The sequence below is a fragment of the Colletotrichum truncatum genome (assembly GCF_014235925.2).
Source record: "Colletotrichum truncatum strain CMES1059 chromosome Unknown Contig_0020, whole genome shotgun sequence".
Taxonomy (NCBI): Eukaryota; Fungi; Ascomycota; class Sordariomycetes; order Glomerellales; family Glomerellaceae; genus Colletotrichum; species Colletotrichum truncatum.
Window position 1 is genome coordinate 92,272 of NW_027222417.1, and position 27,330 is coordinate 119,601.

The 27,330-nt window shown below is 50.2% G+C and overlaps 9 protein-coding genes across 9 annotated transcripts; 3 read left to right on the forward strand and 6 right to left on the reverse strand.

Annotated features, from left to right (window-relative positions):
- Positions 1-2,975: 2,975 nt before the first annotated feature.
- Positions 2,976-3,613, reverse strand: CTRU02_215794 (uncharacterized protein; the record flags this gene model as incomplete). Its single annotated transcript, XM_070206573.1, has 2 exons — positions 2,976-3,539; positions 3,602-3,613. 2 exons carry the CDS (start codon positions 3,611-3,613, stop codon positions 2,976-2,978), a joined length of 576 nt encoding a protein of 191 aa, XP_070059740.1.
- A 735-nt stretch (positions 3,614-4,348) lies between these two features.
- On the reverse strand, positions 4,349-5,566 carry CTRU02_215795 (uncharacterized protein; the record flags this gene model as incomplete). The annotated part of the gene is made up of 1 exon (XM_070206574.1): positions 4,349-5,566. One exon carries the CDS (start codon positions 5,564-5,566, stop codon positions 4,349-4,351), a length of 1,218 nt encoding a protein of 405 aa, XP_070059741.1.
- Positions 5,567-6,967: 1,401 nt separating this feature from the next.
- Positions 6,968-7,579, reverse strand: CTRU02_215796 (uncharacterized protein; the record flags this gene model as incomplete). Its single annotated transcript, XM_036733316.2, has 1 exon — positions 6,968-7,579. The coding sequence occupies one exon, from the start codon at positions 7,577-7,579 to the stop codon at positions 6,968-6,970; it is 612 nt and encodes a 203-aa protein (XP_036574947.2).
- A 5,805-nt stretch (positions 7,580-13,384) lies between these two features.
- CTRU02_215797 (uncharacterized protein) lies at positions 13,385-14,651 on the forward strand (the record flags this gene model as incomplete). Its single annotated transcript, XM_036733315.1, has 2 exons — positions 13,385-13,408; positions 13,452-14,651. The coding sequence occupies 2 exons, from the start codon at positions 13,385-13,387 to the stop codon at positions 14,649-14,651; spliced, it is 1,224 nt and encodes a 407-aa protein (XP_036574946.1).
- Positions 14,652-14,937: 286 nt separating this feature from the next.
- Positions 14,938-15,809, reverse strand: CTRU02_215798 (uncharacterized protein; the record flags this gene model as incomplete). Its single annotated transcript, XM_036733314.1, has 2 exons — positions 14,938-15,456; positions 15,510-15,809. 2 exons carry the CDS (start codon positions 15,807-15,809, stop codon positions 14,938-14,940), a joined length of 819 nt encoding a protein of 272 aa, XP_036574945.1.
- Positions 15,810-16,295: 486 nt separating this feature from the next.
- On the reverse strand, positions 16,296-17,048 carry CTRU02_215799 (uncharacterized protein; the record flags this gene model as incomplete). The annotated part of the gene is made up of 2 exons (XM_036733313.2): positions 16,296-16,780; positions 16,928-17,048. The coding sequence occupies 2 exons, from the start codon at positions 17,046-17,048 to the stop codon at positions 16,296-16,298; spliced, it is 606 nt and encodes a 201-aa protein (XP_036574944.2).
- Positions 17,049-18,788: 1,740 nt separating this feature from the next.
- Positions 18,789-20,126, forward strand: CTRU02_215800 (uncharacterized protein; the record flags this gene model as incomplete). The annotated part of the gene is made up of 2 exons (XM_070206575.1): positions 18,789-19,133; positions 19,188-20,126. 2 exons carry the CDS (start codon positions 18,789-18,791, stop codon positions 20,124-20,126), a joined length of 1,284 nt encoding a protein of 427 aa, XP_070059742.1.
- A 273-nt stretch (positions 20,127-20,399) lies between these two features.
- CTRU02_215801 (uncharacterized protein) lies at positions 20,400-21,917 on the reverse strand (the record flags this gene model as incomplete). The annotated part of the gene is made up of 1 exon (XM_036733311.1): positions 20,400-21,917. One exon carries the CDS (start codon positions 21,915-21,917, stop codon positions 20,400-20,402), a length of 1,518 nt encoding a protein of 505 aa, XP_036574942.1.
- A 2,173-nt stretch (positions 21,918-24,090) lies between these two features.
- On the forward strand, positions 24,091-25,833 carry CTRU02_215802 (uncharacterized protein; the record flags this gene model as incomplete). Its single annotated transcript, XM_036733310.1, has 4 exons — positions 24,091-24,114; positions 24,189-24,612; positions 24,710-24,968; positions 25,044-25,833. 4 exons carry the CDS (start codon positions 24,091-24,093, stop codon positions 25,831-25,833), a joined length of 1,497 nt encoding a protein of 498 aa, XP_036574941.1.
- Positions 25,834-27,330: the final 1,497 nt, after the last annotated feature.

The following is a 27,330-nucleotide window of genomic DNA, read 5'->3' on the forward strand; positions in this document are numbered from 1 at the left end:
GGGTTGTAGCCATTCAGGAACAGACAGTGTAAACTCCCTTCCAACCCCATACCTATTTTCCACTGAATTTGGAGAAATTATGGACCGATTTGTGGCTCATAATGTACCTGTAGCCCACCCGCAGTTGATGGGATAAGTCTTAGAAAAGAAGTATAGAATAGTTATACCTACTTAGAAATAGAAAACTTTTCAGATTATAGAAATGCATTCTAATTTAAATTATTACTACCTTGAAAAGTCGGGATTTTACTTATAAAGCTGTAAGTATAAAATAAAAATAGAGTTTTAACTTAGTTCTTCTTGTAGGCTGCTGTGCCCGTCCCAATTGTATAAGCACACGATCTCTCTCAGTACGCTCCATAGTTCAACCCCTTCCGAAGGTCAAAGTACATATATATCAATAATTCTCACCAAGCGTTTCAGTCAACCAAGTTCTAGAGCTCTTTTCATGCGCTCACCTTTAATACCACGTTATTATCACCCCTTATGTGAAAATCCTGTTTCTTGTTTTAGTAAACGCTTTAGGTAGGGCCAACATTACCAGCTAGAGTCACAATCAACTCCTCCACTTAGCAATCAACATTTCATCGTACTTCAGAATGGTTACCACCACAGTAATTACCAATCAAAGGCCTACAGCATAGCTATATCGTCCAGATCCTCACTTAAAATCCTCTTGACATGGCAATCTTAGGGACAAAAGGGGTGGCCCAGGTTGCTCACTATCAACGTCCACCGCTATCGTCATACCGGCTATTAATGAATTCGCTCGAGACCGGCCCCTGATATCAAGCACAACAGATGAGTATGTGTACAATTTTGACTTTTCATCTTTGGACTGCTACTTGGCAGACAAACCGCAATGAAATCCGAAACCTCTATCAAATTAACCGCAATGAAATCCGAAACCTCTATCAAATTAACCTTGGCATTTAGGGCAATTCGAGGATCGGAATGCAAGGTCGGTCACTTCTTTGAACAATTTAGAAGTTTATCTTTTGTCTGCACCATATACGGTCTTCCCTCTTTCAAAAATACTTTTGCAAAGCCCCTGGTTGCGTCCTGTCGCATGAAACAGATACTAGGTAATTAGTCTACTATCATAGATTTTCCCCCCGTAAAAGACAAATTTCGATATAAACAAGTCATAATCCGCTTATGTCCTAACATGCCTGCGGGCGGCTGTTTAGTCGATACGATAATATATGGGGTTATCACCAAAAACACTAGATGAGTCACGCTTCATTTAATAGAAGTGTTGTCAATAAATATCTTTTCCTTCGACAAACTTTGGTCGTATTACTCGTTGGAATATAGCCATTGGACCTGAGTTTGTATAAGACAAGGGGCTCTCCCATCAATGATTCGCGTACTTTTCTAAGTTAGAGGCGTTGCATAACCTACACAGGAGTTTTAATAGATATTCTTAGTTTTCTAGCAATTCATAAGTTATTAGGTCTTGATGCCTAGTGCTGTAACGTGAAGAAACAATATAAGTAGAAAAGGTCTCATCAATATAAGGGTTTAATCTTTGAGTGTATCTTAATGAGTCTAATTACCCGCAGTATAAAAGTCTAACTTAGTAGCTGATGGGAGAGGTAAAGCCGTTTTTGGTGTTCCCCTGGCTGAAACAATATGCTCTTACGCACTCATGCGTCACACACCGGTCACGTAAAATTTAACTAACCCACATTTTACGGGATATTAATTAACTTATCTTAGTGAATAAGGGCAGCTAGAGTTTTGATGGGGGGCAAGTTGAGGAGCAGGCAGGTAGGTTATGTAACATGGATAAAAGTATTGCTGCCATCAAAGGGTCAAATGTAGACGCAACACCGCCTCCTTAGTAGCTGAGAGTTGGTAGAGCCCAGAAATAAGATGCGCCCTGCAAGACTGTTGAACGTTGGTGTGCCTGTTTGCATAGTGAACAACGGTGTAGGAGGTAGATAGCCATACGCTTTGCGTGGCATAATAGCATCGTCCGACGCCCATCCGACTTCAACTCCACGTTTATATGTTAATTAGAACTACTATATGCTAGAAGCTATTGATTATAAAATAGTATTATTTACTAGATATAATAGCCCCTAATAAAGACTATTATTGATTTATAAGTAGATAGAAAGGAAGCGAGACGTGGGAGGAAGAGGAGGTAGATTTCAGTGTTACAATCTACCAAGACCAATCTCTAATAATTATAACCTGTCGCTCTTCACTCCACCTAAATTACTACTAATAGGAAGAAACAACAGCATAGGGCTTAGTTATTAACAACATACGAGGCCCGAGCAAATTCTCAATTTGATTAAGTATCTTTTACCAGCAAAAAGAAACGAAAACAAGAGAAACAAAACAAAACGACATCGAGAAAGTAAGCCAGACAAGCGCTACCACCATCACTAAACTCAATCATTAAAACAGAAAAAGAAAACATACAAAGCCGCCGCCAGTTACTCAACATAGTCTTCGTCCTCGTCATCCTCCTCGTCTTCACCACTAACAAGACTCATCAAATAAGTTTCTGCCGCCTGGCGGGCGAGACGAGCCGCTGTTGCCCTTTGGGCCGGAGTAAAGTAATCCCTCGCCCTGTTCAGGCGGCGCGACACACTTCGAGATGCACTATCGCCGGCAGCCCGAGCTGCTGCTGATGCTGTCGCGTACCCCCGACGGGGACGGGGAGCAGACCGCCGCGGAGAGTGAGCCGGTGGTGGAGGAGGCGGAGGAGGCGGAATAGGAGAAGGGAAAGGAGGCAGAGAAGGAGAAGGAGGAATAGAAGGAGGAGGAGGAGGAGGAGGAGAGATAGGGGTGGGCGTGCGACGCGGGCTCGCGTCATAAATGTCGCCGTCGACGCGGAAAGGGTCCTCGTCCATATATCCATCATTTCGGACGAGGGGAGAATCTGGTTCCACCTCAGGCAGCGGCAGCGGCAGCGGCTCCATCTCCTCGGGGCGCTCGGGGGGTTGGGAGCGGGCATTCTAGGCGTCCTTCTCCTCATCCTCAACACGCTTTATACCCTCCTTGAGGTCCCGAGTGGCCTCCCGCACGCTCCTTGCGGTAATGCTGTTGGAGCTCTGTGCTTGCACGTATAGAAAGCCGTTGGGCGGCGCCCAAGCATCGGAGAGCACGCCGGAGGAATCCAAAGCACCGGTTTTGTCGCAAACGCGGGCCATCACCTCCCGGCCTTTAGACAGCCAGCACCTGGTAAAAGCAACCATGTTGCTGACGGTGGTAAAGTTGGCGTAGTCACCAACTTGGTATCGGCGCGGGACCCACTGGCCTTCCGGCCACTGTTGGGTAAGGTATCGGATGTTCTCCGAATGCTTTTCCATGGCCTTGGAGTCAATGTGGCCGCGGGACACCATTTCATTATTCAGCAGGCGGCCCTGCTCGTGGACGTTTCGGGTAAACTGCCGAGCTCGGGCAATGTTGCCCGCATTGGTCATGGCTGGTTCCATCTCCCTTGTGACGAAGGAGGCGGTTCCCTGCGCCGTAGGCGCCTGCACAAAGCCATGGGTCTGGATGTATCGATTCTGGAAGTGCTATATACCAAAACAAGTTAGACAAATACGTCTTATAGTTGTCTTTAACATTGATAGCATACCTCTGGTTCCATCTTTCCTGATGTTGTTGTTGCTGTTGCTGCTGTTGCTGCCCTTCTAGAGAAAGAGAAAGGAAAAGAGAGGTAGAGAGAGAGAGAGAGAGAGAGAGTGTGTGTGTGTGTGTGTTTGTGAGAAGTTGACGAAGGTCAAAATATTAAGTGCAGGTAGGGGGAAGGTGAAGTCGAACCTACTGGACGCCCAATAGCACACGTGACTGCGCTCAACTCGTGACTTGTCCCTCTTGCCATTACTACTACCATCACCACCTCCCACGGACACTGCCACTCTACCTATCGACACTGCCACCCTGCCTATCATTCACAAAAGTTAGCTTTTTGGGTCCAGGGCGTTGAAATCTGGATTTGATGGACGGCATTCAGATTGCGCTTGCAAGCAGCCTATTTTCTATCTGATGACAATGCAGAAATAAATATTTTTCAAAGTCCGTGAGCAATTCGTGCCTAGCAGCTAAACACTACACTGCCCTCTCGTACAGCCATGAACCATTGTATGATCCCCTGCCATCTACTTAAACCATGAAGCAAATGGAAGAGATTTGGAGAGGGGAGAAAGGAGTAAGAACATAGGAATAGAAAGTAAATGGAGAGGAAGGAATGTTGCAATGAACCGCATCATCGTCTCCAGCTTGGTCTCCAGCTACGTCCCCAACTCTCGTCAGCTTCACCACCACCACACCACCACCACCACCTCCTCCACCACCACAGTCGTTGGTAATGCCTCTTGTCACCTCAAATACGCTCACCAACAGTGCTCCTGAGCTGCGCTGCCCAAATGGCATCGGCTAAGGCCGGCTTTCCTTCCCGTAAGGCAAAGTCCAAAAGCCGAGGCGGAGTCGGAAGGTTGGAGAACATTTCTTGGTCAGCATCCACAACGGCGCCACTTGGCAACAAGTAATCGGTCGGGAGCCATGGTCGCTGGGTCATGGCTCGTGCCCCCCGGTAACCGTTCGCCAAACAAGAAATGAGGCGACTTGCATAAGCAGAAACGTCGTAGGCGTCGTCGCCGTCAGAAGAATCGAGTTTGGCACCGACGCGAACCAAAGCTTGGACAAGGAGCATGGATAAACAATTGGCCATCCTAGTTGGAGACCAGCAGACGGCGTAGTGCAGAGCCCGAAGCCCTCGATGGTCTGGCCAGTCCATTCCGGCAAGTCCGAAATCTGCCATTTTCTGTAGGAGGCTGACGCGGCCGTTAGCAGACATGATGTGGAGGGCACTCACGCCATGAGAGTTGGCAAGGGGGACATCCCAGGCGGCACCGCTGCGAATGAGATTGAGGATCAATTCATCGTCCGCGTGGTAGGCGAGTGCAATATGGAGAGCCGTTGCTGATGGCATTTCTGGTCGGCTCCAGACCCTGTGGTGGTTTCTGAGTATGTCTAGATGTCGGGAGGGGTGCAAGCAGAAGCGGAAAGCCATATTATCGACTTGATCAGAAGGAAGCTTGGTTATGAGGTAAGCGGTGGTGGAGGTGTCGCCTTTTCTCGCGGCAATGTGCAACGGTGTGGCAATGGAGGGCTGCAACAATGTACTATTGTCAGTCCTTTTTTTGCCGGTTCCCGAGTCATCGCTGCCGCCTTCAGCTAAGTGGCTACTCCAGCCTCGAGGTTGCCAAGGATGACAACGACAGCCGGGCAGTTTGTAATGACCAAGAGGGGCGCCAGCCTCTACGAGGCTGCGTATGGTGTGAGTCCGGCCAGAAGCAAAGATGGTAAGGGTCAAGGGAAGCGGCAAAGCCAGGTGCTCTTGTCTACTGATAAGACATGACATGTTCAACTGATTAGGGTCGATGATGAGATGGCTGTCTTGGTGGATTGCGCGAGGAAGCATCAGGGGTGTCCCAAGGTCTTTGAAGATGTGGGCAACTCGAACGACGGACGCGAGGTCAGCGACGGAGAGTTGGGCAAGGATGAGGTCGAGGATCTCAAGGGGGAGTTGATCAAGCATGATTTGAAGCTGTCTTGTTGCCTGGTTTTGCCGGAGCAAGATGGGTATCTTCGGGCTGCTGGAGCGAGAAGAGTTAGCGGAGAGTATCAAGGAGCATCAAGATATGCTTGTTGGATGTCCATGAGGGAACGACAGTTCTTTACCGCCAAATGTAGGAGATTGGTGTACATGGGGGGAAGAGGTAGAGTTGGCATGCCCATTGAGTGTCGATGCTCACTGAGCAGGGTTGACCCTTGTGTGTAGATTGAAGGTCCATTGTGAGGTGGCGATGCCGAGTGACTGAGAAAATCGATGAGGAAACAGCCCGGTAGGCTACGCAGAGACCAAGAAGAGTGTACAAAGGAGAGGATGGCTCGGATTGGGCAAAGTTGTTCCGACCAGAAATTTGGGTGTAAAAAGCTGGTCGGAACGGACTAATTGTGGGGGGATAGAAGTACTGTGTACCTCATCTGCGGGAATCTTACCTTGTCCGCTACGCTTGCCTTGCTTATTGTAACCGCCTACCTGGAAGGAGGGGCTGGCGTCTGAGAGTCGTGGATGATGAAGGCAGCGTGTTGTGGTTGTGTTGGGGTGAATCATTGACTGTCAATTGTGGATTGTTGATCGTCTGGAGAATTCGCTGGTAACAGTCGATGTGTTTGTAACTTGCTTGCAGCGACAGGAAGTGTCGAAACGTATGGCCACGCAGCGTGTTTGTCGTTGTGTCTGGGGGGGGGTTGGGGTTGAAAGATATCGCTGGCAGCAATCGTCTTCTTTGCAGTTTGCTCGCGGCGATGAGAACAAAGATTTGATGGTGCATCCGCACTTTTCTGGGTTTGTCTATGAATGTGTGTGGTTGTGTGGTTGTGTTGTACGAAGAACAAAGTAAACGCTAAACACCACCGATTGCGTCTTGGTTTCTTCTAAGCCACGAACTGCCCAGTGGCCAACCATATGTACAAAAACGGTGGGGCTGTTTGTGGCTGACTTGCTCGTGTGAGGCGGCCAAAACCTACTTTGAACCTCACCCGTTTGTATGAATGGGAATGGAGGAAGTGGAGGCACTGGTGATTGCCTGGTTGGATGAGAGGAGGTAGGGGGCATGCTTGATTTCCAGGATAGGTCTGTTGCCACACGCAGCTTCCCCTTCTTGCTACAGCACTCCACAGTGGAGTCACTGCCAAAGACAGTCACCACGGCAGTCCTTCCCAGTCAGTCGGTCTCACTGGTCCACCATCTCCCTCTCTCTCTCTCGCTCGGCCATCTGAGATTCGCCTTGGACGAGGATGTCCTGACATGGTAAAAGAGTTCTTATATTTTGTTATCAATGAAGTCAGCTCTCCTTTTGGCTAGTGCTACGGCAATTTGTGCGCGCTTGTAACCATTCCAGTGCCATACAACATATGACACTTTGCCATCATCCTACGTCTCCTCCCCAGTACTCTCGTTCTCCCAGTCTCTCGCCTGTTCAAGTTGTTGCTTTAGGGCATCCACTTCCTTCTCAACACTCTCCAACGCTAGGATGATTCTCTGAAGGGTCTTTTGACGTTGCGCCTGTAAGTTTGGAAGTGAGTTGATCCACTGCTTAAGCTCTTCGATGGAGCGTTTGTCAGCACGCCCGCATTGGAGGAACGATTGCAATGTGTTCTGGCTCTGAACCAGCTCGCGATCTAGCTCATGGACTTGATGCACGCCAACCGAGGGGTTCGACCAGACCACCACGTCTTGCCGCTGAGCCCTGGGAACATTTGGTCGCGCTGCGAGGGCATTGAGAAGACTGCAAACACTCGTGAGCTCTACAATGCTCTGTTCCAGAACTTTCCTCTGCTGCTCCATTTGTTGGTCCAAGGCCATTTGTATCTGGCGCTGGATAGCCGCCTGCTGCTTTTTCCAAGCCTTCCAAGCTACCCTGTCGATGGTCTCAGGTAGGGGTGGAGGCACTGGAAGCACATCGATGGCACTTCCGGACGCGCTGGAGCCAACGAGGTCCTTTGCCTGACCAGTCGCCATGGTCATGAGAACACGGCGCCACATTCCGTAGTTTGTGGACTTGGGAAGCGATTCTCCAGCCACGAGATGGAGAACGGTGGATATGACGGCAATACCACAATCATTGGCACTCTGCAGAGGTATAATTGGCTGTCGATTGATGCTGAAACCTAACCCGAGAAGCGGCGCCAGAGTCTTCAGATGTTTGGCAATCTCTTGGTCATGGTCGGCTTCTTCTTCTGGAAGTGGATCGTAGAGATCTACTTGCTTGTTTACACCTTCACCTGTAGACGCGACGACAAGAACCTAGCGAGACGGCAGGTCAACAGGAATAAGGATCCTGGCATGTGGAAAGCTGTAGACGTCGCTGACAACACTTTCTGGAAGCTGTGCATTAGCTGTCCACAGCGCTGGGTCCACAACACGGAAAGAGAGGGGGTGCAACGCCGCAGCAGATTGAAGAAGCTGTAGCATCATCCGCTTCTCCACACGCTCACCGCGCGTGAGGCATTCGTAATTAATGCCGGCCATGTCTCGCTTTTTTGGATACTCCGAGGGGATGGAAGGCGAAGGCGATCGGTACCTCTTTTTGTGGTGGTTTGTCGTCTCCCAAGTCGGAGTGGATGGGAAAGGAGACGTCTGCGCTGATCTAGAGGTCGAAGGAGTGTTCATTTGAGCAGAGGTCTCGACGTTCTGTGTAGCAAACGAGTTAGGCAAATCACAGCGACATTAATTCAAACGGGCATGGATGAGGTCATCGAGTAATGGGCAAAAGAGAAGAAAACTTCAGCTCACAGGCGAATCAACAGGTAAGTCAGCCAGAATGGCCTCCAAAGATGGCCTGCTGTAGCTTGATTCGTGAAGAATACCGCTTGGTTGGGTCGCTTGATGAATGTCTTTCCCGAGCGTTTGAAATCGAGATAAAATCTTCCTGAGACAAAGTAAGGCCTCGTAGGATATTGAATCGATGTCGTGACCAGCGAGCCACATTCGTGAGCCACAGAGTTTGTCAAGGATGTCGTGGCATTTCGTGATCCCACGTTTTCGGCTAGCGATGGCGGACTGGCGACGTTGGCTGGAATTGTGCCGCATGAGAATGGGTTGTAGAGACGCAGAAGAATGATTCGGATTGTGTGGGAGTCAGGCCGATGGTTAGTAACAAAAAGAAGAAAAAAAAGACTTGATTGAAGAGTGGTAAGTGAAAGAGTTGAAAGAGAGACTACATGGGAAGCCTTTGGAAAATGCGGTGGGTCGTGGTAGTAAACAAGCACCGAGTGTGTAAGGCAGCTTCCAGATCCAAAGTGAGGCAGGTGTAACGAATGGTAGTTGTGGAAAGTGGGGACAGCGTCAGCTTCTTAATTACAACTAAAAAGCAATTCTGTATCCAGCTCACTCCCTCCATCGCACTACAAACTTTTCTTTGTTTCTGTTTGACGCAGCTCCTCTCCTTTAGATCTAAGCACGATGGTTTCCCCGTATCTGATCAAGTCTAATAAATACAAATTGCATTTCAGACAATGACCTAGGGCCAGCATGAACGCCTTCATGCTCTATGACAAGCCCATGAATGTGATGCCGTCTGGTCGGTGACTGCCTTTGGAAAAAGCCCCTTTGATGCAAAATTAGTTACTCAGGTGGCACAACAGTAGTATCTGCTTATTTTCCCTACATCTCATGCTAACGAGTGATAATGAAAGCCTCCTGTTCTGGTGCTAGATACTGAGGAGTACCTCTGCGGTGCAGTAGAGCCACGTTATCAGAGTTTCGATGTCCAGTAGGGAAAAAAAGAAGGAGGCGAGACGAAGGGAGGTGGGTAGTATTCAAGCAATAGTTGATTCGAACCGTTGAGTACGCCCTTCACTTTGTTAGTGCTGGCCCACTTGTGATAACCTCCGGCTTCCGCACACTGACTCGACCGTTTAAAGCTGGGAATGCCTTCCTGACTTTTTAGATCACAACACCTTAAACTCCAAAACTGCAACGACAAGTTTGCGTCTCATTATAGCTAGATGTTGGTATGTGTAAGTAGAAAATGTATCGATGATGTTGCGAATGGAGGCAGAGGGTGGGACTCATAAAGTGACGAGGAGGAAATTGAAATTTACACCTCTCCAAGACATACTACAACTATCAAATAGCTTCTTGGGGATATCTGAAGGGTTAGGATAAGCTCTGTGTTTTGCTTTGGTTTTTTTATATGAAACAATTACATATTCTGTGCATTATCCCACAATCACAATTAACTGCCTTTACACAGGAATATGTCGAGTCTTTGGTCCCCGCAAAGACCCCCCTACTTGGAAGAGTTAGCGATAATAAGTAGCGATACTATACAGCATTTGCGTCCAGTAAGCTTGTGAGAGCATCCCGCCCCGGAAGAGCACGACAGCTGTTTGCTGCATGCCTGGAGAGAATTCGGGCTGAACAACACCACTGCAGAAGTTTTTTCACATTGGCATGAGATACCAAAGCATCTACTGTATCTATAATTGAAGATTGGGCCTTTTTTCTCCTGTCTACGGTACGTTATTCGTCTTCACTCTCTGCGCAAGGCAATTCAGCTGGTCAAATATCGTGTGTTTGCCTCTCAAAGTGGAAAGATCCAATCGTATTCTTCTGATTTGGTTTCTCTCCTTCAAGAGACGGCCCTTCAATGTCTCACACAAGCTCAATTAAAGTTTTTGGATTCATTTTGAGGTTTTGTTTTTTTTTTTTTTTTTTTCAGGTAAGACTATCGCCTAGGCTACTTTACAGGGTAGTATTGCAGCAGTTGTCAGCTAAACTTAATGTGAATTAGGTAGGTAGACGCCCCAGAGCCATGAATGCTATGGTTCAGATCAGTTTTCTGCATGCATTTATTTATAGCACCAAACTAACTATTAATAGTACTTGCATAACAGTGAGACGCCCGCTATAAATTTCTGCGAAAACGCTGCGCGGACACATACTTGGCTAATCCAGGCATCAGTGTTAGGTGGTCTCCTCTCCTCTCTTTGTTCTCCCCCTTCCAGACTACCTTCGAAAGCGGTCATTGTGTTTAGATGCTGCTGAGGCGCACACATAACCTGGCTAGCTATTGTGTCTAACGCTGGTGGTGAAATCTGGCGAAAGACTCTTCACTATTTCTCGAGTCTTCTAATAAAAAGGAAAATAAAACAAATAAGAAAATAAAGAAAAAGCAAAAGCATTAAGCCTTACCTCATCCGCTACAGTCACATACAGATAAGGTCCCCCCTACCAGGACGAGAGTGCACTGCGGCCTCCCATGGACAGTTCTTGCGAGACTATGTGTAGCAGATGTGAGTAAGGCGGAGCATTACACCCGTGAGAGTGGACAACCCTATTCCCAGTACTTGGTAAGGAGTACTGGGCCTTCAATACTACACAGAGGCATCCAGCCGGCAGACTCGAACCCAGAGGGTCGAGCGCTTATAGAGGTTAGCATGTGCAGGTCAGCTCTTTTTTCACGCACAGTTGACCGTTGGGTCAATTGTGCTGCTGGGGTAGTGACAGAATTTTGGTGGAAGTGATAGATAAGGGTAAGAGGAAGGATCTGAGGGAAAGAGCAGCTTTGAGAGGAAGGCGAAGAGCAGCTGTTGTGATAAGCCACAATTGCAGCACCAGCAATTGTGGGTCCACTTTTGTCACCCCGGGGCTGGTGGTGCTGGTGGGCCACTGCTAACAAATACAATGGCGCAGAAGCATCAATCGACAAAGCGAAAGGTGACTGCGCAATGGATTCCCACAGCTAACACACTAGGCAATGCAAAAAAATATGAGAATCTATCTCCCTTGTGCCTTATGCTGAATACACATTCATGGTTTGAATGACGTTGAAATAAACTTATGGATACTTGTTCGATCGTAAAAAGATTGTCCACTAGTTAAGCCCACAAGTATGGCTTAGCCTGAGTGGGACTAGTACGGTGCTGATAAGCGTTATCACTGCTCCACGACCAGGTGGTCCCCACTGCCGTACGCTGTCGCATCGCTTCAGAGGACTAATCCCAAGGCAGCACCAATCAACCAACATACACACCCCTAGACCTACCAGTAACACGGCCCATTTCACCCAAATCAGCACCCAAATCAGCGTCCTTGTTTTTATCAACAACCAAATTTTTCAACCATCCACACCACCACCGCTTCGCATCCTTCTCGATTCTCTCGCGGTTCGTTTAACCCGTGGAACTTATTTCTACTTTGCATCCTAACCGCCCTGATGTACGTCGTTCACTTGGATGCCTCATTTCCTCACTCCTCAGTGCCCACTCTCAGCTCCGCCTCGCCCTCATGGCCTCGCAGGCGCCCAGCCAGGTATTGCGTATATGCCTCCAAGTGCATCGCCCCAGTTCGAATAGGTCTCAGAAGTGTTTGATGAATAGACCTCCCTATTATCGTATTCATCAGATATGGCAATCCCGGGTCTGAACTTTTAATAGACCAGCTGGTTCGGAAAATATATCATGAAGAACCACAACCGTGACTGTGGACATCAACGGCCAGTCCTACAAAGGTGAACTGTTTCTTCTGAACAACTTTGATCTATTTACCGAATGCTGACCACAGTCCATGACAAGGAAGGCCATCCGCGTCCGTTCAAGCTGTTCAAAGTCATCTCAAATGTCTGTTCACCGACCATTCGCGGCCACGAGTCCCTCGATAAGAACCCAAATCCAACATGTTTGCCAGAAACCGGTCCGAATACCAAAGAATCGAGTACCAAGATGATACAGCCAAACGAACCCACCGCACGAACGGCCCTGCCCGAGACGAAGAAACATACTCGATATGGTATTCACATCGCTGAGTTTGGCTAGAACGGGCATTCATGCGCGCCCTTCCTTTTGAAGCTGATCGTGGATGCGGAAGACAGCTTTTCGACCAGTTTCCGGAAGACATGATCGTCTTTCCATCAGCAGCCCCGCGATATTGAACACGTCTGCCACGAGGACAAGACAAAAGCAGAAACATGAAGATTTGAGAATAGCGGCAGTTATCCATATCTCACAAAGCTCATTGACCCATTACATCGCAGATTACAAGTATTCACTCGAAAATAAGGCGACTGTTTACGGCGGATACTTTCAAGGCGGTCACTGAGGGCGCGCAGTGTCTGGATCTGCCAGTGCTGCTTGTTTTAAGCGCCTGGAGCTACATAAATATGTGAGTTCCAACTCCTAAATGTGCGCACTCTCACGAAGAGACAGGGTTTCCAAGACGGCTTGCTCGACATGTTCTCACGACCAGGGTCTCGAGATCATTCTCTGAACGGCAGCGCATGGAACGGGCACCTAGTATGGCGTTGAGAGAAGCTGACACCCACAGAGTGTTGCTAGTAGGTTTGACGGGCTTCTCCAGAGTTGTAGCAATTACACACATACAATTGTTTGCAGTAATACAGAACGAAGGCATTGTGAAATGCTTCGCTGTGGTTGTGGCCCAGATGAATCCTATCAGTAGCGACCGATTGTTCGTCGATTTTGAAGAAGATGGGCTGGCGATAAGTAGTGCCCCCAGCCCTACTTTTCCAGCGACTAAATGACAAAAAGACAGCCATTGGCACCTCAACAAAGGTTCCAGGCTTCTGATCGTCAAGTGCAAGCTTCCGTCCTCCATGTCTCAGTCCCTTGCATCTTCGCGAAGCGTCAACCCATCCAAGATGACAACGCCTAAAGCAAAGAAGGCATGCAATGTTCTCACATTCTCGTCCAACCCCTCCTTATACCACTTCACCAGACAGAAATCGCCGTCACCCATCCAGTCGACGGCGCACACGCTCCCCTATCAAAGCCAAGCCGAACAGGACACCTTTCTCAGCCTCATCATCCATCACACGGCCAATCTGACATGTGCCCGACAAACGACGAGCAGGTCAGTTTTCCAAATCGATTATTTCCAATTCTTCTAATTCAAGGCCACTTCTGACTCCAAAGGTATCGTCCAACAGCGTGTCTGCCGCTCCGAAATCGAACATCTCCGAATTCCCGGCACCCACATCTCTTTCGCTCCCGGCTGCAAACGCCGCATGTGGCAACATGTGATTCGTTTCAATCTCTCCCCAGCGAGCGCCGGTTTCAAGGAGTGGGACAAGATCTCCAGCGACCTGTACCTCGTCCGCCCTGATGGCTCGTCCTGGAACACCGGTTGGGATTCGGTAGTCCACCGCAAAGTCCAGAACGCATTGGCTCGATGTGCCTCCGAAGCCGTGCGTCTTGGTCTTGTTCGAGAGTTAGATGGCGATCGAGTGTGGCAGGACTGGACCAAAGGCTTCTTAACTCCCGAGTGGGATGGCAGTTGCTTCGACGAGAAGTATGCCCGCTCTTTGCTGGAACAGAAAGCCGACAAGAAAGACAACGAGCGCAGACAGTTACATCGTTACGAGGCCGAGATCACCGCCCTAACCGCTCAAGTACAAGGGCTAGGCCAAACGCCTGTCGTACCTCCGCGCCAGAACGAAGGCGAAGAGCTTGGCCGGCGTCAGCCCGCCCCCGCTGCTCAGCACGACCATGACGTGGACTGGAATGCAAATGACGATGACAACATCCTGCCTGGTGATTCTGTGACGAGAATTATCGTTAGCAGCGGAGGAATATTCCCCCCCCAACCTCGACCGGTCCCGGTTGAAGCCCACGCTTCAGCACTAGTCGCAGCCCCAAGCTTGGCCTCGTTGCCGCTACGAAATTCCCGGGATAACAACGCAGCCGTGGTTCATTCTGTCCACGGCGTGTCCCCTACTCCCAATAGTCTCGACGTAGCTCAATTCTGGACTCGAAAGTCTCTCGCGGAGCTTGAGGCTATGCTTCGCCAGGGATGGGCTCGACTATTTGATTTACGCATCCTCATGTTCGAAGCACGCTTCCCGCGGGAAGTGGATGAATGGCACGATCGACAGGCCAACCGTCTTAGCATTATCACAATTAGAAAGGCTCGGGAGAGGCTATTGGAAGAGATATTCTTCATCGAGGATATTATTGACGGCCGCCGGCAACCTCCCGGCAGTTATCCCACGCCGTATCCGGCGTCAGGTATGCTGTGGAAATACTTTCTCGGTGGCGATCTTCCTTCCCAGGTAATGGAGAACAGAAGCCTCGGCGCACGAAGACACTTTCTTTGACACCTCACATCAATGCCTTTTCATGCATAACTCGCCCACGACTTTTTGAGTAGATCAAGATGTACGTAGCAAATCCCAGGGAAAGGGGGGGAGTATACGGATTGATGGTGAGAAGTAGTGAGCAACAATCATTGGAATTGACTGATTTCACTTTCTAGAGCATTTCCATCCCTTGATACCAGACAAATTTCCGTCAACACCCGATTCAAAGTTTCCGATTGTCTCTTACCAAAGCTCCGCTCCGTCCTTTCCCAGTCTGCGTCTTAGAGATGGACATGAATGACCGTTACGACGCACTTTCGGATCGAGGCTTTCGTTTGCCCCTCCGCCAAGCCAAGAACATTTTCAAGTCATCCTGTGCAAAGGGCTTTGTTCCAGAGATAGTCCCAGAGGACCCCTGATCATCAGCAGGTCCTGCCTCCTTGTGAGACTGCTGATATTTAGCCAAGCTTTGATCTTGTCTTTCGTCAAGCGAACCACGGTGATCCACAGATAGCATCTCCTTGCCTCGCGAGTAATCACCGCCCAGCATGATCCTTTCTAGTTGTCCATCAATCGAGCCATAGCCACGGGTAAACGACAGTCTCGACATACTCTTCGTCATGTCCGGCAAGGACTTTCTCGTAGTCGGGGAGACATCGTGAGAGCGATCAAGCGGGTATTCTGAATCCTCGAGAGGCAACTGTGGACTATGCTTGCGCTCGTGCGAATTCGTTGCAGATGCAGGTTGTTGGGACGTAGACTGTGCAACGGGTTCTTCCCATGGGTTCAGAGACGGTTGCCGGTTGATGATATGTGGAATCACCTGGTTCAAGTTAGCAAAGAGGAAAGAAAAGCCTCAACGACAACCAAACGAACTTGATGTTCCTGCTCCTCATGGCGTATTGGAAAGGTTTTCCACTCTTTACGATTCAAAACACCCATTAGAGATCTACGGTTCACCCACTCTTCGGGCCATGCGGACTCCTGCTCAACCTCATCGTCTCTGCCCTCGACAGGAGCCAGAAGCTCAAACTCTGGCTGCAGCAACGCGGCACGCCCAAGGTGCTCCTCGGTGATGAGGTTTCTGTTAGGATGCGGAGGATCGTCGGCGTGATACAGTCTTTGGATCTGGCGGGCGTACTGCTCCCAGAGCTGGCGGCCAGTTGGTTTGACCATCTTCTTGGTACCACTCGCTAGTCCAGGGGAAACAAATGCAATGGGTCAGCTCTCTTGCTGCTGCTGGTCTTGCTGCAAAGAAGCAGATGGAGGGAGAGGGTGAGGGAGAATCACTGACGTTCTGGGAAGATAACGCGCTCCACGGTCAACTTACCGCAGGCAACGGACTGAAACACCATTCATACAATGTACCGGGCGAGATGCTGCGTGCACTTTTTTTGAGTCGAACCCAGTTGGCGGTTTCTGAGTGTCTTTCGTTTGAGGACAGTCGAAAACATTAAACGACTTACCAACACCCTCCGCAGCACGGGTTTTGAGCATATATGTGGCACCGACTCTGCTGCAGACTTTGAAGCAATCATTGTCTTGTCAAATGCCATACTAAAGCAGGCTCGCTCTTGGTGATCTAAAGCCACTTTGTTCCAGATGCAAAACGCACATCTACTGTAATGATGGATCACACCTCCAGCAGTGGTACCTTGCCCCCTATTCTTCATCCAACCGGCATATTCTTCTCAGCGCCACCGTCCGATCTACTCCAAGTCCCGTCAGTACGGACATGAAGGCCTGGTCGTACGTGGTGCGCAGGTTGGTGTCAATCAACACGTCACCAATCTGTGCCCAAACCTCGCTGGCCTTGGGCTTGATCGGCGGCGAGGGCGGGAGCGGGAGTGGGGACGGCGGAAGCCCATGGCCGTTTGCCACATGGTTTCCAGACTCTTCATTTCCCTTGCCGTCTCCCTCCTGGGTCTTCTCTTCATGCTGCCAGCCGGAGCTGGTGCCGTCATCCGCCGGGGCACTGTCTGCATAGTAATCACTCTCCACGCGCTCCCGCAACGCCGCCCAGACTTCCCCGATCCCTGGGTTCTGCGTCGCGTCCAATCCAAGGGCTTCGTATAGCGTCTGAACCCTGGTTGCCGAGCTAAAAGCTAGGTAGTCCTTATAGACGTCGCAGATTCGGGTGATGGTTGCTGCAGCACACCGGGGAAAAAGACTGTCAGCTTTTTTGCGTTTGAAAACTCTCCAGGAAATGAAGATTCAGTTGCGGCACCAAAGATGTTCGTTTGCTTTGATCTCTGCATCTCTGGTTCTTTGCAAAGGGTGTACTTCAAACTCACTGGGGTGATCGGGACTGGTGATGATAGGCACGGGCAGTGGTGGACTGCGCAGTCGCAGCATCCAGAATGCGATGGCTGCGACGCTGAACGTCAGGGCTGTCATAATGATGACCCTTTTCATTATCACTTTGGTCTTGTTGATTTAATACTGGCTGGGGGAGATCCGAGAGTACGCGATGCGAGCAAAATGGTGGGTGAGAGGTGGGTGACGGATGAGATGTCTTGCTGCCAAAACATCATGAGATGGAGAGCGCCCTCTTTCCCATGGCTGTCAAGTCATGTCTTATATTTCCTTGCCGTCACCTCATCACAACCTCTCTGTCTGTATTTATGACTCCTTCTTCTACTGACCTTCAATCATGCTGGTGACATCGGCTGTCTCGGGCGATCCGGTGCCATGACAGTTGGTGTTTGCCTTTGGGAAGTCAGCATGCGGAAACCCACAGAGGCAAGTAACCAGAGGAGAGGAGAGACAGTCTGAAACTCTTCGATCGTTTCTGACGGTGGGGAACTCATGAAAGACCTTTGACATGTCTTGCCCTCTTTTTTCTTGGCTGTTTCGGCCGGATGGTGGACTCAACCAAGAGCCCGTTGAGCAAATCAAGTGAATCAACTTGTTAAGAGTTCAAGATGTGGCTCGAATCGAATCAGAAGCCAATGAAAATAATCACCTCCCGTCAGAGTTTTATATCTATCTACATTCTGAGATTCAAACTAATGCTCTTTCGCGTCTATGTGCTCGTCATCTCTATTGAATTCTCGCATACCATGGCTTCTTCCAACCCCACTAGTACCCAACATCTCGTGATAAGTGATCAAGTGGCTGAGTTTATCGCTTCTCGACCAAATCCTACCCCTTCTCAAGTTGCTCTCCTCCAACGACACCGAGAGCAAAAGGCGGCCCACGCAGCTGCTATTGGCGCCGCTAGACCTAGCCGTGGTGCTAGCATCGTCAATGGGCCCCACGCCGGTGCTTGGCCCGACGCCAACAGCGATGTTGCATCTCGTCTTGCCAGCTCTGGCTTCACCAGTCTGGACTCCAACACACGCTGGTCGGTAATGGAAGCTGGGGCGCGAGAGAAGCTTGAACGGGTAATGCGGAGGTCTGAATACCAGTGGCGGCAACTTCCATACTCGCAGCAGCAGCAGCAGCAGCAGCAGCCCTACCGAGTCCTCCATCGTGCTCGGGCTCAGACTCAGACTCAGACTCAGACTCATCAGCAACCCGCCCGTCTACCTCAGGCTCCTCAGGACCAGCAGCACCATCAACAGCAACAGCTCACTGAGACACCCGAGACACGTCGCCACGGTGATTCCCGCCAGATTCTGTCACCCGCTGAGGAAGCGGTTGAAGAGCTGATCAAAGCTCAACGTGATCACCTCATGGCAGCTTTGGAGATCGACTACAAGCTACGCGGAATCTGGCTGTTGCGGAATGCCTCTGGTCAGAATGGCGAGGTACATGAGGACTCAGAGATGCCAGGCACTGAGAGGAATTGACTCGCCATGTCTCTTTGTATTCCCTTGTGTTGTGTTGTTGGTTTTGTTTCCTTTCCTTCGCTTTCCTTTGTATTTCTCATCTTTGCTCTCGCTTTGGGACAAGAGCGGTAAAAACGATGATTTTTTGCTTGATGCGGAAACATTTTGGTTGTTATTATTGTTGTTGTTGTTTTGAACTCGTCTTGTTTGTTAGGCTTTCTGTTTGTTCAATCTCGAATGTTTGGCACGGGGCACCACGCGGGGATAAAGATAAAACAAACTTGCTTAACCAAATCGAATTCACTCTTCAACCAAAAATTCATTTTTTACATTCTCCCAATCTCGCCCAACCAAATCGTTACAGGCTACGAGGCTAGTCCTGATGTCGGACAGTCGCTCCGAATCAGACTCTGCCTCTCACGAGAGCGAATATTCTCCTCCCGATTGTCACTCCATCATATTCACCATCTCACTGCCTTATTACGTTGAAAACAGCGATGATGAAGATTCGGAGCAATGGAATGAAGAGAAAGGACCAGGACAACGACAATTTCTACCACGGAGACGCGACAGCCAAAGATTAAACCTATGCTTCCACCGCGACTGGCACCCAACAGTAAGCACCCTCGAGTTGCACTTTTCTGACAAAGGTATCCAGACATCCTTTTCAGGCCGGCCACCGCTGCACAAAGAAGACACACGTATCCTCACACTCGAATGCAATCGAATTACGTTCCCTACCTCATCTGTGCAGTCCTCCTCCTTCGAGCTATATAAATGGATTCTGATTGCCGCCGGGCTCTACTTTGCCGCCGTTACTCTCATCATGATTGCGGTGGAAGTCTACGTATACTATGACGTGTCGGTACTGAGGTCCATGGAAGAACGATGGAGAGAGATTCCGCTGTCGGCGGAGCTGAGCCGCATCGCGCTCCTCTACGGCAACGCCGCGTCGTCGGTCGTCAATCTGACCGAGTCCACCGGCTTGGTGCTTTCGGACCTGATGGACAAAATGGTCCCATTGTGCCGCCATGCCGATCTTCTCCCGCACAACATCAGAACCGTCTGCGACGAATACGACGCCATCCTGACCGAAGCTGTCGGATCCCACGCAAGGTTGCAGAGTCAGGCTTCTTCTTGGACCTTGGCTGGGGCACAGGATGGTTCGCGGTTGAAGGATTTACTTTTCTGTTGGCATGACATCCGCTCAGTTGATCACGACGACGGCGCCGACGAGCCCGACGCGGACGCCGTCTTTTCGTGCGTAACGAAGCTGCTGAGACGTTGGAGAGATACAGATAGCGGCGTCATATTCTCCAGGGCTGGGGATCACGCGCGTGAGTTGGAGTGTCAGCTGCGCGACATGAGGTCCCGTCAGGGTTGGATCATTGACCCTTTCGAGAGGTTCATCCAAGGGGGTTCTAACCGGAGTGAGCCCAGGGTCTTTCTACAGACAATCTCGTCGCTCCTAACCGCCGTGAAGAAGAAGACCGAGCCAGAACTCGACGCGCTGATAGACAAGATGGAGGTGTTGCAGGAGGCGATGGATTCAGCGAGGACAGAGGGAGCCATGCTTGAAGCGGAGCTTTTGGCGCTGCATGCCGTGGGCTGGGTAACATGGCCGATGGGACACGCCGTGTTGTCCAAGTTTCCGGCCATTGATCGGATGGTGGCAGATTTGGATCAGACCATCGGGGTGCTCGAGAGGAATAAAGCTTGAGGTCCATCACGCTTAAACACACAACCACCGATATAATACCAACTACATACAACCTGGGTCTCTGTTCCTTTCCCATCTCCTAGTTAAGTATCCTATTAGCTCATTCTGCAGTCTGCAATCCCACGTCTCAAGTATCTACGTCGATATTAGGTAGCTAATTCCCTAGTTTATTAAGAAAAAGTTGAAGCTATTGGGATATATATACAATACAATACTGACAGATATGGACATTAACCAGAAGGCGTGCCAGACTTCCCAAATGTTCAGACGAGTTTAACACTTTGGATAATGCTGCTGAAAGCTCTGCAGGTAGCTGACGCTCAGGTCTCTCGCCATCTTGCTCCACCTCTGCAAGACTTCGCTGTTTGCATGACGGCCTAGCGTTGACACTTCAGTCACTAGCTCTGCGGCAGCCTGTGCCATCTCCCCAAGATGCGCCTCCTCTTGCTCCATGGCCTTGAGGAGCTTGGCGGTCTTGCTCGCCCCTTCGACCAGCACGTTACAAACCACGTTGGCCTTGGCTTTGCGCCGTCGCCACATGACCAGCTCGTTGCGTATCACCTTGGCCTGGTCCATCCACGATTGGACATCACCTACAGTCTTTGCCTTGAGCGGGCTTCTGCCAATGAGGGGGACGCCCTTGAGTTGCCACCAGGGTGTCGCTCTGGCATCTGCGCTGCTGATGCTGGCCTTGTGTTCCATGTCTCGAAACCGTTCGGTCATGTCCAAGATGCCGTCGCCAAGGAGGTTATTCCAACTGCAGAATCCAGACAGAATTTGCGAAATTTCCTTGTGCAAGCTTTTCATCTCCTCGACAAACTCTTTTCGGCCAGTAACCTCCCCATTCAGCACATTAGAGGCCTCCCGAGCAAGTTCCTGCAGGGTCTCTGACGGTGGATGCGGTAGCTGCTTGGGCTCGATCAACAAGTTCCAGATCCAGCCAGCACTGAACCTAAGCGGTGGTGGAGGTATGAACTCAGGCAGCTGGGTGGCCAGGTCGTTTACCAGACCAATCATTCTCGTCTGGGCACGCTGCGCGCTGCGCGTCTGTTTGCTCCCAATGTCTTGCAGTCTGCCTGCAACGGGGCCTGCCTTACACATGACGGCAAACGCCTTCCGCTGTTTGTCCGTCATGTACCCTTGCTGCTCTTCCGCCATGCTGCCAAGAAGATCGCCGAAACCGAAGAGGCAGAACTGGCGGTCGGGAGATCGCACGAGAAGTAATTCGGCTGGGGTCAGAGGGGTCAGGGGGGAGGTCGATTTTGTTGTTGCCGGAGGCGTTATGTTGATGCATGTGCTGCCAAAGAGGACGTTTGGGAGGATTCTGTCGCAGGCCCAGACGCGGAGAGCTTCAAGACCGCCTAAAGAAATGTTGACGGCACATACGACGACGAGGGCGAAGAATGCCATAATGACGAGGACCACGCAGACCAACTTGATGATTTTGCACAAAGGCTTGATAAATACGTAATACATGACGTTCCAGATGATAACAAATACCGCTCGAGCAAAGGATGTAATGTACCAGCCGTCGTCTGCCGGTTGTTGTCCGTCTGGTTCATGGTCTGGGAGACAATTTACACGGTCGTGGGTAATTTCCTTCGGTCCATCTCTCAACCAGTTTGCCTTGAACTCTGTCCGAACATTAGAGGCGCCTCCAGCGGCGACTGACTGGGGCTGATATTGTCTGGGCGTTTTCGGTCCTCCATGCTTGGCCGGCTTCGGGCTGTTCATCTCATCAAGGATCCGCTGGTAAGCGGCATCCATTCTCTCTTCGCTGATGGGTCCCATGGCCGCATAGACGGGATACTTGGGGCGGAGATGCGGGAATGGCACTGAGGCAGGGAACCAGGAATGCTTTGTCGGACGGATGTCTTCCAGAGTGTTTGGATGGGTAGTCGGCGCTCAAGAGCAAAAGTACGGCCTTATCCCGGGTTTTCAACGAAAAGAATAAATGGTGTCCTATGAGCTTGCTGGATAATCCAGTTTCTCCCTCTCTCTTTTCTGGAATATATGTGCTTCAATTACTGATCCTCCAGACCTTGTGTTTGGCGTAATCAGGGCCTTTTCATTCATCTGCAGCTACCCGTCTCGGGAGCCATCCATTTTACTGATTCACTAATCCGGAGTGTCCAGGAGTAACATGTGATATCCGTCCCCTTCCTTTCATTCAAGTAGAGGCGGCTGAAACGACGCTTTTTCTCTCTGAAAGAACCTCAAAAGAGGATGCGTCAACCGGGCTACCCTTTAGCAGACGTGCTCCGGATGAGGCATTCCCTCACGTCTCATGAGGAGTTACCCAGTAAAGGGCAACGTTTCAGTGGCCTCTAAAAACGAGCATCACTAAACGATGTGCCGCAGAGACAATGTGTCGCAGAGACATCCTGTGGCCACGATCCTGGACAAGAGCCAAATCGCCAAATGCCAATCTGTCCTAGTATCAAGGGCGTTACTAGTCGCAGTTTACCCCAAAAAAGAGAGCTAGCCATCGACCTAGCCGAAAACTGATAACAGTAATGCCACCTCTGGTAACAGAGATAGCAGGTGAATCAAGAGCAATTCCTGGTGATTTATATCTGCCAGGTGAGAGATTGCCCAATCATGGAGATGAACTGGGCGCTCTGGTAACAGAGAGAGTGAGTATGCCAAACTATACTTCTCAGTAATGAGAAAGATTAAGAAAATACATACCAGTCCTGGTGATCAAACTCTGCCAGGCTAGCAAGTGAGATGGTCCACTCATGGAAATGAGTCGGGCCCTCTGGTAACAGAGACCATCCTGCGATGAATATCAGATATCATGAGCGATGGTGTGTGGCTGGCCAATAATGGAAGCCAATATCGAGATGCGACATCACTAAAAGTGAGAAGTCCGAGCAAAAATTCTTTCATTTCTCGCTTTTGAGGTGCTTTTAAGTCAGATTCAAGGGTTGATGGGCAGCTCACGTGGTGGAATCCGATTCCTTTCATCTGTCTCAATTTCGAGCAGTTTCTCGCGCTTTCTCCGTCTGTTTGTGTGTTCATAATGCTGGACGGGTTGAATGTCAACTTCACCGCCTTTGAAATACATGCAGGTGTTTCTCGCGGTTTGTAATAGAACATTCATCATGAGATGTGTCTTGGGCGCTGGAGTCTCCAGGCGTCATGGTATCCACACCCAACATGCGTTGGAAGAGACAGCAGCAACGCCCCTCAAGTTGCTGACTCCCGCCCTTCGTGGCCGACGTCATTAGTTCCAGGTGAAGGACCAACTAGACAAAGAAAGAGTGATTGGTTTGCGGGGTTCCTCGTCTGGCCCTAGAACCTCACTGCGAATGCGATATACGTACGAACTGACAAGTCCCTACAAGTTCATGCGAGCATGCAATAGCCCGTGTTGTACCGTCGTTGAGAACTCATCATGTTGTGGCAACCTTGAGGCTAGACGAACGGATGGCTGAGCCAAACCACGCCAAACCATTTCTGAGAGCAGGTTCATGTATGTTCCCTTTACGCGCGATCGAGCCTCTCGTTCATGTACCGAATCCGGTTTTCTGGCTACCTACAGACGTAGTAGGAAGATTTTGTATGTGTAGATTTCGGCAGAGAGAATGGCAGCAGGGCGGGCGAGTTGTTCGTTTGCTTATTCGCATGGCCACGGCAGCCAGCAGGCGGGAGCTGTAGACGGCACAGCAACGGGCGAACAAAGAAGTCCAAAACCCATGGACTGGGAGTACGGCCTCCTTATCATCTCTCCTGTTGTAACTCTCCTGCGGCGTCATTGTATCCAGTCACTCCCAGGCTCAAATTCTTAAGGGGGGATCCCACCATCTTTTCTCTGCCGCTATCTTCATTCCTTACCATTCGCATGTTTCTACTCCTCTTTCTTCATCTTTGATCTGTTGCTACTACTTTTCTTGGATTCATTTTCGAAAACAAAGACATTCTGCATCTCAGTCAGTCACGGCTACAGCGAGCAGCGACAATGTGTCTCAACAATTCCTACCAAGTTGGTTTCCCACCTCCTCTCTCTCTCGACCAATCCATGTGTACCTTGGCGACCTCAACTGACCTATCGTACAGACAGTATGCGGCGTCAGCGTTGACCACTACCGACGAGCCGGTAGCCGCGCTGCTATAGCGTGGTGCGTTCGCGTCCGCGCCCAGGTGCTTCGAGCTATTGTGGCCGACCGATGCCTCCCACCTCATGTTGATCATCCCAACTTCGAAGCTTTCTTCATGCCCTCTGTCCGCGTCGATTGCAACATGGTACATGGAGGTGGCTTTTCTAGCGTTGTTAGGCCCCAGTTCGACCGACTGGTGAAGCACTACGCTAAGCGTTGGGTGATTGCAAACGGCGTCGTCATCAAGGACACCAACGAAGTTCCCAACCGATTCCGATTCAACCAAGAACTAGTGGATAGGTGCTTCAAAGATGTTGATAGTATTGAACACTGGCTGCGGGAGGACCTGGGCAAGTTGGACTGGTGGGAGAAAGTAGCCCATGGTATGTTGCCATCGTTGTGATGAAGCTTGCTTCAATAATTTGCCTAACATAAGCCTGTATGTAAGCGCCTCCCGCTAACCTTGTGTACTTGCTTCAGATCCCGGCCTCATTGCGCCCTCTACTCCGTGTACGTCCACGGTCGTCCTTCCCACGCCAGCTACCCCAACCACCCCAGTCATACAAAGTAGGCGCCGTGTAGCCACCACTCCCGGTCAGTGGAAGACGCCAACCCAGTCACCCATGCGACACAAGAGAACTCCAAGTTCAGTGCAGATGGAGGCTCTTATATCCGGCTTGGAGACCCTGGGTTCCGATTCGGACTTCAGCCGTACTCCGTTGATACCAACACCGACACGGTACGTTTAGTCCACGTTCGAGACAGTCCATCTTGGTTGATTTCTTCTCGCACAAGTGACTCACGTGCATCTCAGATGCCACCCAGGACCGCCCTCAACACTTTTCAGCGACCTCGCAAGCGGCTCACACGGGGAGGATCAGATGCCGGGCGTGGCTTGCCTCGCACCGGAAGAAGCCACTCCCGTTTTGGGTCTGGATCTGTGGGCTCCAATAACGGCTCCGATCGTGGGGCACGGCAGTCTCGTAGCGAAAGACACCACTCCCGTTCTCAATCCATGTCGTTGGAAACCAGCGCCTACGACTCCGGTCAAGGGACTCAGCAGTCGGGCCATGTTCCCTCCAACGCCCACACTCAGCATCTCTTCATGCAAGGCGCCTTCGACAGTCCCATCCACTGAACGATCAGTCTGGCCATTGTCTTGGCCTCCAGCACCATCTACCATTGCCCCATCCACAGCCGCGTCCCTCCAAAATACCAAGGTTGGTAATGGCAGTACTGTGGGTGACGCTCCACCCTCAGTTGTCTCCTCTGCATCATCGCCACTATCGTCTACATCTTCGCTGCTCGAGAAATATTTCCGAGAGAGTCCCAAGCCCCCGCCTGCACCGACGACTGTCCTCACCTATGGTGAAACGGACACCCCTTTAGCTTTAGATGTTTCGGCAGACCCTGGTAGTGGTACAGAAAACGGCAGTGGAGACGATAAGAATGGCGATAAAAACCGCATCAGGGCTTCGGAGGAGACCGACTGGTATGAGCGCACAAAAGAGTCACTAAAGTCAACGCAACGCGCATGGGAAATGGTGGTTGAAGCCGACATAGAAGCACAAGCCGTCATATTTGGCATTGATGGAATGGTGTGAGACGAGATTAGCGATTGATTTTGGGCCCTGGACGCTTCCTAGAGTCTGTTAGTGTCATCCTTAAATCTAGTCTGACCGAATATATTGTCGGGTGCCTGACCTTAATTCTACTAATGGACTGGCAACACCATATTGTAATGAAAAACATTCTTCTGTATCTTCATCGGTTCCTGTGCGTGAACGCTGGATCATCGGGCAGCCTTATGGAAGGCACGAGTAGGTGTGGGTTGGTCTCATTTCTGCCCCGTGCCTAATCAGAAGGTGAATTTGGCACCAGAAGATCTCCTAAATTATCATCTTGGCGAAATTGATGGTGGATGGCACCGGCACAGAACGCTCAGTAGAAGTGGTTGTGTTGGTGGAAGAAGCTAACTAGCTAAGTGGAGGGCTGTAGAGGCTGGCTAAGACCAGTGGCGGCGGCTGGCAGCCCATGAGACGGGCCGGCAAGACCTGCCACCCACAAACGACGACCAGAGTGCTGTTGAGTTGACCCGGTGGAGGGATGAAGAGGGGAGGAAGAAAGTCAGTGGCAGACTGCTCCGGCGTACGGCAATGGTGGGGCGTGTGTCACACGGCAATAGGTTCCACCTGCCGACCTCCTTAATTTCATATGGAAAACAATAACCGATGCATACCTCGATGTATGCAATAGTCAATGTCCGGATCCACCATCTGACAGCTTACCTAAGGTAAAGGGAGTCACAGATAACAGCTTCGATAGCCTTTCACTAACATCAAATAACCAAGCCGACCCACCTCTTAGCGGTCTTAGCTTTTCTCATTCCACTCTCACTCACCCTATATCTCACCCTTTATCTCACTCGTTCCCACTCACTCCTCATCGCCGGTTTCATTCATATCGTCTGATTCATCTTTACTTATGGTCTCAAATGGTATCATCATTACCCCTCTCATATGTCCCACCATTTAAATTTTCAGCCATCGTATTATTCTACACACATTAGGAACCTCTTATCGCCTCTGTCGTCTATTCTTATGTTCATGTCATGGTGCTGCTCTCGGCTCTTTTTTTAAGGCTGTTCTGTTTTTCCAAAGACGACTTCAATCTCACGACTCTGCTTGATGATGGCCATTTCGCCGCAGCTAGACTCCTATTACTATCGCAATATTTCCTTTGAAGCTGAGTATCCGGTAGACTTCATTGAAAGCATTTCCCCATGCCAACATGGCCTCTTATGTTGGTAACATCGTAACGCCCATGAGCAGGCAACAGCACACCCGGCAATTAGCCCGCTCCCATATCTTAGCCCTTATCCCGGCCACCTAATTACTCCCAGATCGGAAGGGTAGGGGCATTGATGCTGTTACTCCCTGTTGCTTTTGCTATTCCCAGCGCTTGAGACACTCTGGCGCCGCATGCAAGAAGCCCCACCTAACAGAAGCTCTGTGCAGCAGCCCCTGAAGGGGCGCCGGAGACTAGGGGTTTCAGCGGGTGCTTCACCCCCTAGTGATGACATCAACCCGTGAGGAAAATTG